Below are 14,830 nucleotides of genomic sequence, written 5' to 3'. Positions count from 1 at the left end.
ACATAAATAGGTTATATATAAATTACTTTATTCACAATAATATCATCAAATATACTTGGTAATATCATAGGCTGACTGACCATTTTCGCTCAGATTCGTTTTGCTTATACAATGATATTATATCATTGAATTCAAATTTAACACCATCCCTTACAGTGACCCACTTGTAACCTACTGTACAGCAGAGTGACATCTACTTACCCACATTTTTTTTTTTTTTTGAAGAAACCAATAGTTGGTAGGTAGTGCAAGTCGCATTAGTGTGTTTTTGAAATCGTCTCGTCTCACGTGACGATAAAGCTTAAGCCGCCATTTCACTTATAACAGCCAACAGGATAAAACGTTTGAAATAAATTAACACAGAATTCGTTTACTTATTGCAACTATTATATTATAATATAAAGTACTGACATATATTTTATTATTTCAAATGAAAACACAAACAAGAACTATAGAATACATTTACTCACCTATTATTCTTAAACATTAGCTTATGTACACTATAGAATGCGTCATAATATCTTACAAAACGATTTACTGAAATTTAACCTTTATGGTATGTTTTTTTTTCGTGATATCGAATAAAACTGTTTTTACTTTTTATTATTTTATTAATATTGCAATCACAATACAAAACCTATATAGATCACATTGTGTGCGATAAATACAAATATCACAATAACGATGCATATTGCATAACCTTAACGGCACATCACTGTTTTCTAGTCGAACGTAAGTAATACCCATATTTTTTTTATAAGTCAGGTATGCGATTTCTTCGTTATTTATAAAGTAATTGCACCAATTATATTGCCTCTACGGTCAAACACCACGACCACGAAAATCGACTACCTAAGTGATAAACAGCAATTATACAGATTTCGAATTCATAAATAGGATTTTCTATTATTATGGCACTTTTAGGTATCTGTATGTTATGTATATGGTCGTCCGAGTGTCAGATTTGTGTCATTCTTAAACCGATCTTTGAACATGGACAAGAAATGAGTAGGTACGAATTAAATTAATACCATTTATTAATAATGTGTGGGAATGCATTTCGTTGTAAATCGTTCCGTATGATATTAATCACATATTTTGTATTACTACGGTTAATCCTATTCGGTCCTCCAGTAAAATCGATACGAAATTATACTTTCAGGCGCACACACACGCGCACGTGTACACATAAATACATAATAATATAATATAGGTAATAATAATAATAATAATAATAATTAGACATTTATAATAGAAATCAACGATAATATCATTATATGTTCACTCGTGTTTACATGCACAGGATGGTCCATTCGTTTTGATATGGTTTTTAATGTGTATCGTAACATAAACATTTTCTTAATTTCTTTATTTAGTAACTATAATACAATATGATAATAATAATATAATATCGTTTCACACATACATTCACTTACAAAGACATTGATAAACATATCATTGTTTTCGTATAATTACATTAGATACTGGTCAATAGGTACTCTCTATTACGTTTTCTCTTCAACAACACTTACGAGCGACACGATTAAAACAGAATAAAAACAAAAACATTATTATTAACAAAATGAAGTACATAAACGTATATAGTATAATATTCTACCTATATTTATTTCATTAAATAATTCATAATATAATAATATATAATATATACTATTAGGTATGTTAACATGCATTTTCGGAATGTGTTTGATTTTAATGATTTTATACAATAATAATATTATGTATTCGACTGTGATTCGTGTATATTGTTATAATATTAAAGCGAACTGTGCAAATTACGTTTTAATTTTACCCGAGATATAACACTATAGGGTCTAATATTATTTGGTACAACTATATAACAATAATATAGGTGCCTAGTAAGTAATAACGTTGAAAGTATATTATAATAATAACTGTAAGCATTAACTCTAGAAAAAAATAATACTTAGGTACCTATTGAAAACTTTCGTAAAAAAAAAAACTTAAAATAGAAACAAGAAAAGCAGAATAATATAGTACTTATAATAATAATACAAAGAGGAAAACAAAATCAATAAACTATAATATCATTTAATACACTTGTAGGCATTTAATATAATATAGCATTACAATAGATATAAGTAATATCTTATACAATTATGTAGTACCTATATAGGGAGCAATATGAGATCATGAATTTTCTTTTTTTCGCTTTTTTTTTTTTTAAAATGAGTGACTACTGTTATAAACACAACTTATTAGGCACATGCATAATACAAAATTATTACACGAATAAAAAAAAAAAACAAAAACAATGTTAACGATTAATATATTATTTTAATCAACACAAAGCGGTAACATAACCGGAATAATAATAATTGTATAGGCATATATTATAATAATATAATGTGTTTTTAATGTTTGTCGATATTATGATTGTCTTAAAACTCCAAGGAGTCTGTATAATATTATATTGTAATCATTTTGAGTTTCCTAGCTGGGCCGTCACGGACCTATTGATGCGACTGATATAATAATATAACAAGTACCTACTGAATGGTTTTGAAAGAAACTCGCGTCAACAATACTGTCACACTTGGATTTTGCTCGAGAAAAAAAAATAACTGTTAAAGTGTTAAGCTTAAGCATGCCTATTTGTAGCACGTGCAGCATGCAGTACTTAGTTTACCATTGTTACGACATTATGTCGATATTATTGTACACGTAAAATTTTTTTTTGCTAAGTACCCACAAAAGTATTGTTAGCGTTAAAAAAAAAACACAACATAATAAAGTAATATTAATCACTAACTTATATTATTATTATTAATAATGCAATCACATCGAATGTACACAGCTTACACGTTGTTGAAAACGAATAGGTAAAATGTTATTATAATATAACATTGGTAATATAATAATATTTAACTTTATACATAATAATAATATCATAATATATATATATATATAGAGACTCATACTTAAAACGTATGAATTATTTTTTTTAAATTTTTATTATTATAACTATTACTAAAACAAAAAGCGTACCTATAATATTATATTATTATAATACTATGTAATACGAATAATAATGGAACGTGTCACTAATGTAAAATGTAAATATTATCAGACATTAAAACAAATTGTATAAAATGGTGATTGGGGGGGGGGGGGGGGTGGAGGAGGAGGAGGAGGGGGACGAGACGGAGAGAGAGTCTCTTATATATTACAAGAACGATCAAATACGTATAAAAAATACTAATAATACCTACACAACTTTCCTACGTATCTCGTCGATAAATTAACATCAATAACACATAGTAGTTATATAATAATACGGTGCAGAACTATAAGTAATTATAACACTCCGCCGCTGTTGTTTTTGGTGCCTATGCGACCTAATCGACCGAACCGTTTTACAGAATAATTTAATTTCAATAACATAATAATGTAATAATAACAATTGGCATGCTTCTACGGTTTTCTATTTAATTTCGATCGTCTACTCATTTTACCACCGTCGCATACCTACATAATAATAATAACACTGACAGCAACGTCGACGCGATCGAAATAATATTATGAAATCCAGACCCGCGGGAAGGACATTTTTAGGTACAAACAACAACCCCGACGGTGTCCGTATAATATAACTAGCGTTTTATTGCAAGTACAAGAAAAAAAAAAACAGCACCTAATTATATCTATAGTTGGATGAGCTGCTGGTCTATGATGTACCATATTTATGTATCGTTACATAATATTTTATAACTGATAATAAGTAAATAAATTATCGTAACGATGGTTGGACGCACCACGTCATATTGTCTGCCTGGCATTATTTATTAATTTATAGGTTCGCACCTATAGTATATTATATTATATGCATGTGTGGAATAACGAGCAAAGCTTTGACGAATCTTAGGCGAGTACTTTAAATTTTTTTGTCGTTTTTTTTTTTTTTTAGAGAGAGCATCGGTTAAAAGTTATTTTACGATATGAAAATGGAATCTAATAACCGTATAGTTCGGTTATTACGCTTTCAGAAAAATAATATGAACCAAGTTTAGTTTGGTTCGCAGTTTGGTAGTCGGATCATACACTTTTCTTTTTTTTTTTATTCGAGTTACTGTTACTCGTTAGGAACTGAATGGTTGAAAAAACAATTGTGTTGTAAAATATTATTTTAATACTTTATGTTAATACCTATGTAACTGCATCGGAGTAAACCTGCAGACGATTCCCAGACTGCATATTATATTTTATGAAACCTATTTCTTTTTTTGCCAATCTTTTTTTTAACGAAATTGTCTGTCTTTGATGAAATAACTAAGTGTGTATAGTTAAAAAAAATTGTAGGTATTACATAACCGAACATAAACATAATTATATTTTAGACGCTTTATTTTTTTTGTGTAAATTAATTTTTTAATCAATAAGTAATTGAAACACAATTTACAGGAAAAAAAACTTCCTATACTGCACTCTTGACTTTTTAACTAGCTTATTTTGCACAGCTTTTGGAACGAAAGTCAGGAATTACCGTACTCGTGCAGGTACCTATCACAGGGTCTGCTGTTTATCTGAACGTATCAATATACCTAGATCGCGGGCACCTATAATATGTTATTAAAATCTAATCTACTTGATTTATTATATTGATATATCTAATATGATATTTTTATAAAATGGAAATATAAGTTACTTTTAAGTACAATGAAAGTGTGCACTCTTGCACGCCACAAAGAGAAAATATTAAAATCTAATAATAATAATAACAATAAAATAATATGTCGTCACATAACATTATCCGTCGTCGGACAATTATTGTTCCTACCGCCCGCCAACGTACATAATATTATATTATCTAATCCTATTATTATATACAATATTATAAATTAGGCATTGTGGCGATTACAACGCCTGGGACGGGGTAGTTTTTTTTATTGTTTACGACCACTTTTCCCTCATAACCGCCGACTTCAATCACGATCTTACAGGTAGGTACCTACTATATATTATCACGCTCACGTAACTACACGTGTATATAATATAGTGTTGTCCATAGTATAGGTAGAGGTAATTACGATTCCGAATGGGATTATAACAACGGATGACGACGGATAACGATAATAAATATTTACTGACAAATTGCGCTTGCGCTCCCCCCCCCCCCCCCAAATCAAAGCACCACCGCGGATATTATTATACCGCTATACAACCATATTACACGCACCTAGAACACGGTACAATGGATCGTCCATATAATAATATTATAGTCTTTACACACATCGTCATTACAGCCCGGGGTTTCTTGTGCGCGAAGAACTTCGACTGGTGTACATCTAAAATGATGATATCATCATGTTGTGGTTATCATGAAATAATTCGTGATCATCGGCTGCAGTGTTTATAATGGCCGCTGAAGCGAACTATTCATCGCGGTACCGACGGTCACATAAAACTGGTAGTGAGGTACCTACATACGCATCATCCGCTCGCGGTGGATACAATAATAATTATTATCGTCGTCATCCTTTGGTCGCGACGTTGCCATTCGATTTTGCAGACACCCACAGTCGCACCATAAAATACTACCCATCTATGTAATATATGCAGTTTACGACCACCTCGTACCCACACGCTCGCCATACCACTAAACACAGAGACCCCCTCCCCCCCAAACCACCCCTTCATCATACCAGCATCACCTCCACCGTCATACACACACACTCACTCAACTACGTTATTACGCAATTTAATATCGTATGACATTATAATTATAATATTACACTACATGCAGCTGCGCACATCGCACGACCGGACTTGATCACGTAGTGCGCTGTACAATATTATCATCATCCCACCGCGGAATATATTTTATTTAGTAGATATACCCCTATAGTGTTCGCAACATTGTTTGAATTGGCAAGATTTTCGTCTGGACAGCTGCTGTGCAAGGAGAGACCACATCGGCAGTCGTCGTCGGTCCATTTAATAATATTATATTATATATTATATATTATTATTTACTCGTCGTCGTGAGAGATGGTCGTCCGACTCTAACTTGACTGCGGAGTATGACCTGTCATAACGTCATTGTACTAAACTGCCTCTACGCGCCAACGGTGAAATTCTTTTACTATCGATTTTCGTTTATCCGCGACTTATCTATATTCGAGCATAATATAGGCAATAGGTATATAATATATATATATATTTAAACCGTCTGCCGCCGAAGCCGACTTTTGTCGCGAACAGACGATATTATTATATAGTCTGCAGAGCGTTTACGTAGGTACGACGTGCGTCTGTGACGAAAATCGCGACTGCGGGTGAGTGCGAACGGACGACGAACGGAGAGGGGTTTGCGACCGAGAAGGAAAGTTTTAGACTGCAGCAGACAGTATAATAATATACAGTAAGTACTATAAACACGAAAATGCGTATTGCGTACATATTACCGTTTGAATAAACGAGAGTCGATCGGTAGCGATCGTTGTTGCAGGGTGGGTGAAGTGGCGTAGATGGTTCGATGGAGAGGGGAGGGGGGGGAGGTGACGGTTGTTTTCCTGAGTGACTATAGTAATAATATAATTATTTATATGTATGTATATAAAAAAAAAAATTTTAAAATAAATAATACTAAATCGGACGAATCTTCTTAGCCGTTGTCGCCTTGCAAGAGCGGCGTGGACGCGCTGATATTGTTGTGGTTGGCTATGCTGTTGGCCACGGACTTGGTGGACGACGACCCGACGCTGTTGGCGGCGTGCAATTTCGAAAACGATCCGATCGGTTTTACCGGCAGTACAGGTGCGATTTCGGTGGTTGGAGTTTTCTCGCCCAACAGCCAGTACGTCGTCACTTTTCCTTTTCCCTGTGCATGGCAGGGAGACGAAAAAAAAAGAAGATTATTATTAGTACACTATATTATAATATGGTGATATAGCCGCGTAATTGTGTGGCAGATATATAGGTATTGCAGCTAGTATGCTTACACCATTGACGTATTTAAGGATATTATATTGACCTAGAAGGGAAAACTTGACGGTTATATAACATTATATTTGATGCATATAATAGAATAATATTATATTACATTAAAACATGATACTTTATGATATTTTATGAAAATTAAGATAATATAATTGTGTAGGTATAATGAATAATTATTATTTACAATGTGTATACGCAGTTGCAGTAATAGCTGACTAGGAGACTGGGTGATTTTTTGAAAGGTAAACCCTCCTTTTCTCTAAAAGTACTCACTTATTAATGTTTAGGGAAATATTGTTTTGCATAATATTAAGTCATTAAATAAACAACATTTTTGAAAAACAATGTACAATTTTTTATGTTTTTACTTTTTGAATGATACGTTTGATTTCATATTTTGAAGTAGAATATTTTTTTTAGAATTCCAAACTTTAACGTGTAGTTAAGAAGTGTTTAAAGTTTATATGAGGTTTTCAATGGTGTGGTACCAGGGGTATCTAGAAAAATTGTTTGTCCACTATACTCAACTTATCTCAACTGAATAAATAGGTACTTGAATATTAGCAACCATAATCAATTTCATGTTGGAAATTTGATTTTTATACATATAGGTACCTACTTATTGCAATTCAAAGAAGAATATTTCAATGATTTCAAAATTATGTAAGTAGGAAAAAACATATTATATTTTAAAAAAACGTTAATGCTTTTTGAGAAAATTGGTGTTTACTTTTATAGAATCACCGTGTTGTAGGTAAATTATATTTGATATTGACACTCAACACATGTTGATATTGACCTAACCTACCAAGTGGTCGCCAAGACCGTTTTATAGTTTGTGGTAAATTTTTGAAATAACATCAAAAGACAAATATGCACTAGTTATAAACATAACACTGTGGCACGCAGTATTAAAATATTAAATATTCTATTACTTTATACTATAATAATAATTTTGGTCTCCATTTCTCTTGTCATCGCTGTACCAGACGTGTTTTAATTAAATTTAAATACGGTATTGGCTGAGGAATAAAAGTGTTTATAATATTATATATTAGCATAGGACAATAGTTATAACCGACTCGGTATATCATCACTGCGACATTTTGTTTCAGGGTGGGTGGGTGGGTTGGGTTGGGGTGATAGGGTTGATTGGAGGCTTTAACCTCCCCTCCACCATAGATACAACCGCTTGAATGCACCACAGGGTGATTCGCACCGCCTTTCGTCGTTTTTTTCAGTCAAAGTAATAGTATATAATATACGTAGCGTACTGCAGAGGATATTATTACACACACACACATAGGTATAATATAATATATATATATATAAATAAAAAACCTATAGACGACGACAAAAATGACGCGTAATGGACTAGAAAATAATGGACTTAAATCCGTTTCCTCACCTTCATCTCGATTTCGCCTCTGAGTTCCAAGTCGAACGTGCCAAACGTGTCTAGCACTTCTTTTGTTTGCGGGCTCACGTGGATTTTCAACGCTAGAAAATACACACACACACATTAAAATGTTATAAACTATATATATATATATATAAATAAATATATGTGTCCAGTGTTCACTGCCCGGAACAATCAGTTAATTGCGTTTTTCTCCCATTCAATTTATTTTCCCTTTTGCCCCGAGTGTGATGTGCGCACAGAAATTCATTTTTTTTTTCGTGTTCATCCATATCTACTCGGATTCTGACCAACGAAAATTGTAGATGTTCCATCCTCAAATCTCATATTATACACGATATAACAATAAACGAATAGATATTATATTATAATATATTATACCACTTAAGTTAACCACTATTTATTTCATTTATTATAATATTATTTTAAAAGGGTTTTATCGTTGTACCGCGAATATAACGGATGACCTATACATTTTTCCATGTAACTCGGACGATCATTTATGTGCGCACATAACTTTTTTCACTACAGATGAGCACATATTCGCACAAATATTGATTTATAAAAATCAATGGTACTTATAAAATACCTATAAATGCGTCGGTACATAATACATAATAATATTATGTATTGATATATGGCGTAAGTTGAATAATGTGACGTCAGCATACATATTATTTTGTCTGTCTAATTGTACAGTGCGTTTATCAGTATGAGCTCATTTGGAAATTTAAGACACCTGAAGGATCGCGTGCCGTAAAAAAATTAAAATAATATGTAAGCAGTCGGATAGCGTCTGAAATTCCAAATGGCCTTAACAGAAGTTTTAGAATAATAATAATGTTATAATAATATTTATTTATACCAACAGCAAAATGTTTGATACAATTGAGATTACATGCAATACGCTAAAAGGTTGGACTACTCACTAATTCCCTGTGCTTGGTAAACAATAACAATGGAATCGAGTAATATAATAGCATTGAATTTATCGATTAAAATCACATTTCCCACGATGATTTGAGCAAGTATACTATAATATGTATACAGTAGGTGGATCTATATAGGTTTGTTAAATTTGAACTGAACTCGGGTTTAGAAATCGTGTAAATCTTCAATATCAGCTGTATTTACTCAAGGACGTGTGAATCACAATAAATTTGTATAATATTCTATAGTGTCATTATATTATGATAACAGGCAACAATGAAAGGTTTAATCAACGATGGATTCGACGGCGGCAGTATTAAGTATATAGGTATTATCTGTTTAACATTTCCCGTTACAATATAGCTATTTCACATATTTTAATGGTTACGACGACGTGTTATGATATATAGGTAATAATTTTGGGTTACTGCGAGTTTTCTAGACACACCGTCAGTGTCTCGTGCGGATAACCGTTTGGGTTTGCGGATTAATCACGAAGCTGACGATTATGTTGCCAGGCACCTACAACGTAAGTATGCACACCGACCCCATCTTTCAGACGGGTCGGTTGGCATGACGAACGAGTTCGGTGGGATTTTCTGACGTGCGCCAAATTGACAGATTATACGGAAAATGCTGTTCGACGGGATAGACATCATACGCGAGCGCAGATTGAATGAATAATGACGGACACTTTGGTGTATTGAAAAATATGAACGAAGTTAATTTTGAGATCATAAATTATTTGGAGCCGGGATGATTTATGACAGGTGCGCACCATTTCGTACGAAAATACAAATTGGATATTATGTAAACGGACCATACGCGTATTGCGTCTAAAAGTGCAGCTGCAGATATTAGTAACGATGTATAAATATTGTGAATCGTATTTCGGCATCGCGTTCTACACCATTGTTGTAGGTAAGTTATATAATATGTTAGAGTAAGACGAACCTTTTTACCAACTACCGTTTTCGCGTATTATCATAATATGTATACTGCAGTTACCTACCTATTACGGGCACATAAAATTGATTTCGGTTTGTAATTTTGAATAATATACCTCTGTATTTTATTATAATATGCAACCCCAATCGAATAATACGATATATTTAGGTATACGCAGTGAAAATGATAATAGCTCTATATTATTATGTCCGGATTAAAATACGTGCGTACCTTTGTATTTTATATCATATTATTATTTATTAGGTATGTTGTATACTATAATAATATTATGTCGTTGTTGCGCATACGTCGTACGATACGGAAATCGATTATCCAAATTAGTTTCGCCTGCGCTGATGTTGTACTGTATTATTACGTGCGCGCACAATGCATCTAAAATTTTATTACGCACACCGATGCAGACAGAGGAGGAACAGCTTTGCCAATGGACGACGGTACTGCAGGATAATGACGTAGGTATATACCCTGCACAATACACGTATGTGTGTCGGGGCGATTCAATTGTGCGCAGCGCAAAGAGGAAATTCGTGTTTATTATAATATATAATAGTTATATTGGTCTGTACACCGCAGTGACCCAGTGACCGATCTAGGGAGCCATCCGATCCAAACGTACTGCACGGATACGATAATAATAGTACCTATGATTTCTATACTATAATATCTGCATGTTCGAGTACCCGTATATAATATGCATTAGAGCTTTAGAATTTCCTCGTAAACGGTAAATATGGTGAAATAATAGGTGTACGTGTCTTAAACGGGTATTGTTCCTTTCTGGGTTAAAATCAACGGTCAGTGTCGTTTTTTTTTTAACGTCGACGAGTTCGAGCAGCATATAATATTTAAAACATACCTTGTCCGTTGGATTCCATTCTCGAAGCTGTGTTGACCGTGTCTCCGAATAAACAGTATCTGGGCATTTTAAGTCCGACCACTCCGGTCACACAAGGTCCTGTAGAAAGATAAAAGCACGTGTTTTTTATGTCCCATAGTATATAGGTATTGTTATATATTACAATATAGTTAATTGTTAAAAATTAAATGTACATTATTCTAATCGGTTTGCAAATGTATTAAAAGTGTATACATCCAAACTTCAACTAAATTATATAATATATTATTTTATGTCTCGCGTGTGGTTTACTGTGCATTTTCGTAATAGGTCATTTTGAGAAAAATAACGTAATCGTAGAAATTACGTTTCGCTCTAAATATTTTTTAGAACGCTAAGGATATCGAATTAAAATTTAATATGACAATGCACTAGAACTATTGTAGCTCACTGAATGTTTAAAATATGGGATTTTTTTTTTAATAAATAAAAACGTGTTAAAATGTACGGCATTCAAATAGTTTAAATCCAGGCGATTAAAAACAGAGCGAATCTTTTTCGGCGTCTTAATTTGATTGTTTATTTACGACTATCATTTTTATGAACCACCGACTACTATATTAAAATATCAGGCAAGTTATAAAAACAACGCCGTCGTAAAAACTCCTCGTTTGAAACATTCAATTAAATTTTAATAAAAATCCAGCCCCGCTTGTGTATTCGAAATTAATGCGTATTCCTCGCAAACGTCTCATATACACTCCATATAATATATATACCTAGGTATATAAGCGGTATAACATTATGGCGACATTTTATTTGAAATCTCGATCACTTATAGTTATTTTTGTGCACTCACGACAACTTACTATACTCATATCATACACGAGCCGATTTTTATAACAACAACAACTGCAATAGTTATGACCGGAATATTTCTGTGCTTATGTTTAAAAACCCATCGAACGATTATTTCACGCGAGATCGTCCGCGGGCGCGTCGATATTTTATCGTGATCATCGCGACAACTCGTAAAATAAACCATAAAGCTGCACTGCAGGCGTTTTCTTAGAATAATAATATTATTTCGGACGGACCCAATCAAAGGGATCACACTGTGCACAGTGCTGGACCGGCCGATAAACTACATCTCGGAAACTCGGTCAACGCCAGTAACACAATATAATATGATATAATTGTATTTTCATTTATCGCAAGTAGGTATAACGTCAGCACGTGTGAGTATAATATGGACACATTGCATAATATCATACGGACGAATTAACGTACCTGTCTACATATGGATTTAAAACCAGTTAGGTGTTATATTATGTCATCGTCTATACCTACTTGCAGCTATACCTGTGACCGCCAAATTTACATTTACGAATTAACACGGTTTACACAGTTAACTGAAGGTTACGCGCCAGTACGTCGAGCCGAGATGGGCGAACTGCATTCGTCGATTACCTACCCATATTATTTTTTATAAAATATTCGAATCTTATTTTGTTACCGGGACGAAAAAACCACCCGCATCACTTGCTATGAACAACGACTCGCGACAAGAGAGCTTTGAAAAACGACTGTTTTATGATTATTGAAATTTAAAAAAACATTTAGGCACATATTTCTACCATCTATTCCCGGAAGACATTTTCATTTCATCGATTATGAACGTCGATCCGGTCAAAATCAATTATTTACACGCTGCTCTGAAATCGCTCTGACGGTCATTCCCAGCATCGCATTTAATAATATATTTAAATACACTCAACTATATAACGATACGCAATGAATTAGTCGGGCGTTTGTATTGTTATTGAGTTATAGACGAGTGGCGATAGTCCTTATTTGACCGGAGACGGCTCGAACTTTGAACTGTTTGTTGTCCCGAAGCAGAAGTTTTGAAATTGACATAGTTCAGAGGACGGACACGCGTGCTTGTAGACATCTCCGACGCAGAGGATTCAAGATAAACAAATGAGGGAGATAATAATATATACATATTATTTTCATTCCGTAATGCAAAAACCCGAGCTTCTCTCTACGGTTCCTACATTACAGTGTATATGAGCGCGTCGTTATTTATCAGCCTTTTCGAAAATACTATTAGGATTAAAATATAATGCATTACACCACGCGGTGTTGTTTGCCGAAACATTCCATTTGCATTAAAATATTCCGCAGAGGGTGTAAACTATACACGCATACACACACACACACACACACACACGCGTATGTATGTATGTATGTATGTATGTATGTATGTATGTATGTATGTATGTATGTGTGTGTGTGTATATGTATGTGTAGGCACACGCAACAAATGAACAGGAAACAGCCACTACCTCCCGTCCTCGTCTGGTGCATAATGATAAATATATGTTGGTTTGTTAATAGTTTTTTGACACGAAATCGATCACGCGTCCAAAAAACAAACACGTTGGTTGGGACACGTGTAAACAATAATGTTTATATTATTATATATATTATGATTTCCAAAAACGATTCAGAATTAACGAGTTTGTGCTGCGCAGGCGCAAATCTGCAGGGGGAAAAAAAATAATGAACGATATGGATACTGTAAAAACACCATAATATATTTTGCTATCGCCAGGTATTTTAGATTGTATACGACTCGTGGTAATCAAAAATGAAATCTCTGAGTATGTGATATTGTACACAGATTGCATATATTATATACATATTATTGAAATCACGGTTTTAAGTTATTTACAAAGAAAATATACGCGTATAAGGAGATACCTAACGACGTCGCCCGCGAGAGCAGAGCAGCACACCAATACAGTATAATATTATTATTATCATAATATACCTACGGACTACCTAATAACAATGATAATAATTATATGATACCTGCAATCTCCAGTCGTCGAATAGATTTGCGTGAATGTCGAACAAGTTGGGATTAGCAATGTACGCGATCGCTGGCGGCACGTGCAGACGCGTCGGCAATAAAAAAAAATTAGCGCGTCCGTATATAATAGTAATATAATAAAATAAAGAATCGGCATTGTGTTTATTATATTATACATATATATATATATATACACGTTATTTTGTGTGCGTATCGGAAAACGTTGGTGGGCGGGGGAGAGGAAGTCGACGGAAAGCTCTGCGTAGGAGCGATTACCGTTATATTGTCAGTCCCCTCGGCGCACAGTCGCTGACAAATGAAAAACGCTTTGGCTGTCGATTATTTTAATTTATTTTTCTTGTATTGTTTACTGTGTTTTTTTTTTAATTAGTATCCGAGGAGTGGCCCGAGAAATTCGACTTTCGGAAGGCTGCAGACGGACGCGAAGTCGAAGCGGGCGATCCAATACCACTGCGGCAAATGTATCGCATTATTCGTAATAATAATATGAAATAGGTACCTACTGCAATAAATCTATAATATTATAATATATTGCTAAACCCGCCAACACAAATAATTTTTATAACTTCCATCCGATTTTTAAGGGGTTTATTTTTCTAAATGCTCCGCTGCTTCGGATACCGGCGAGTAAAAAATATACAAATGTCCTCCTCCTCGTACAAGCTATGGTTTAATAACGATTTTTAAAATTGTATACACAAGAATCGCGTGGTGCGGTCTTATAAGATATTTGTATAGTGCTTTTGAAACTGCAGTGTTTGAACCTTTTTTTTTTGTCTGACCACGAGAATTGAAT

General features: G+C 33.7%; 1 protein-coding gene across 1 annotated transcript in view; it reads right to left on the bottom strand.

The window, feature by feature from the left end:
• Positions 1–365: 365 nt before the first annotated feature.
• The window catches only part of LOC132945825 (atrial natriuretic peptide receptor 1-like), a 340,723-nt gene continuing 326,258 nt past the window's right edge, over positions 366–14,830 (bottom strand). Inside the window, 3 exon segments of the mRNA XM_061015608.1 lie at positions 366–6,859; positions 8,387–8,478; positions 11,154–11,252. Of these exon segments, the coding sequence (XP_060871591.1) occupies positions 6,644–6,859; positions 8,387–8,478; positions 11,154–11,252 (407 nt within the window). The 3' untranslated portion in view covers positions 366–6,643.

This window comes from Metopolophium dirhodum, chromosome 5 (genome assembly GCF_019925205.1).
Source record: "Metopolophium dirhodum isolate CAU chromosome 5, ASM1992520v1, whole genome shotgun sequence".
NCBI lineage: Eukaryota > Metazoa > Arthropoda > Insecta > Hemiptera > Aphididae > Metopolophium > Metopolophium dirhodum.
The sequence above is the reverse complement of the archived record's forward strand: the minus strand, read 5'-3'. Positions and strand labels throughout refer to the sequence as shown.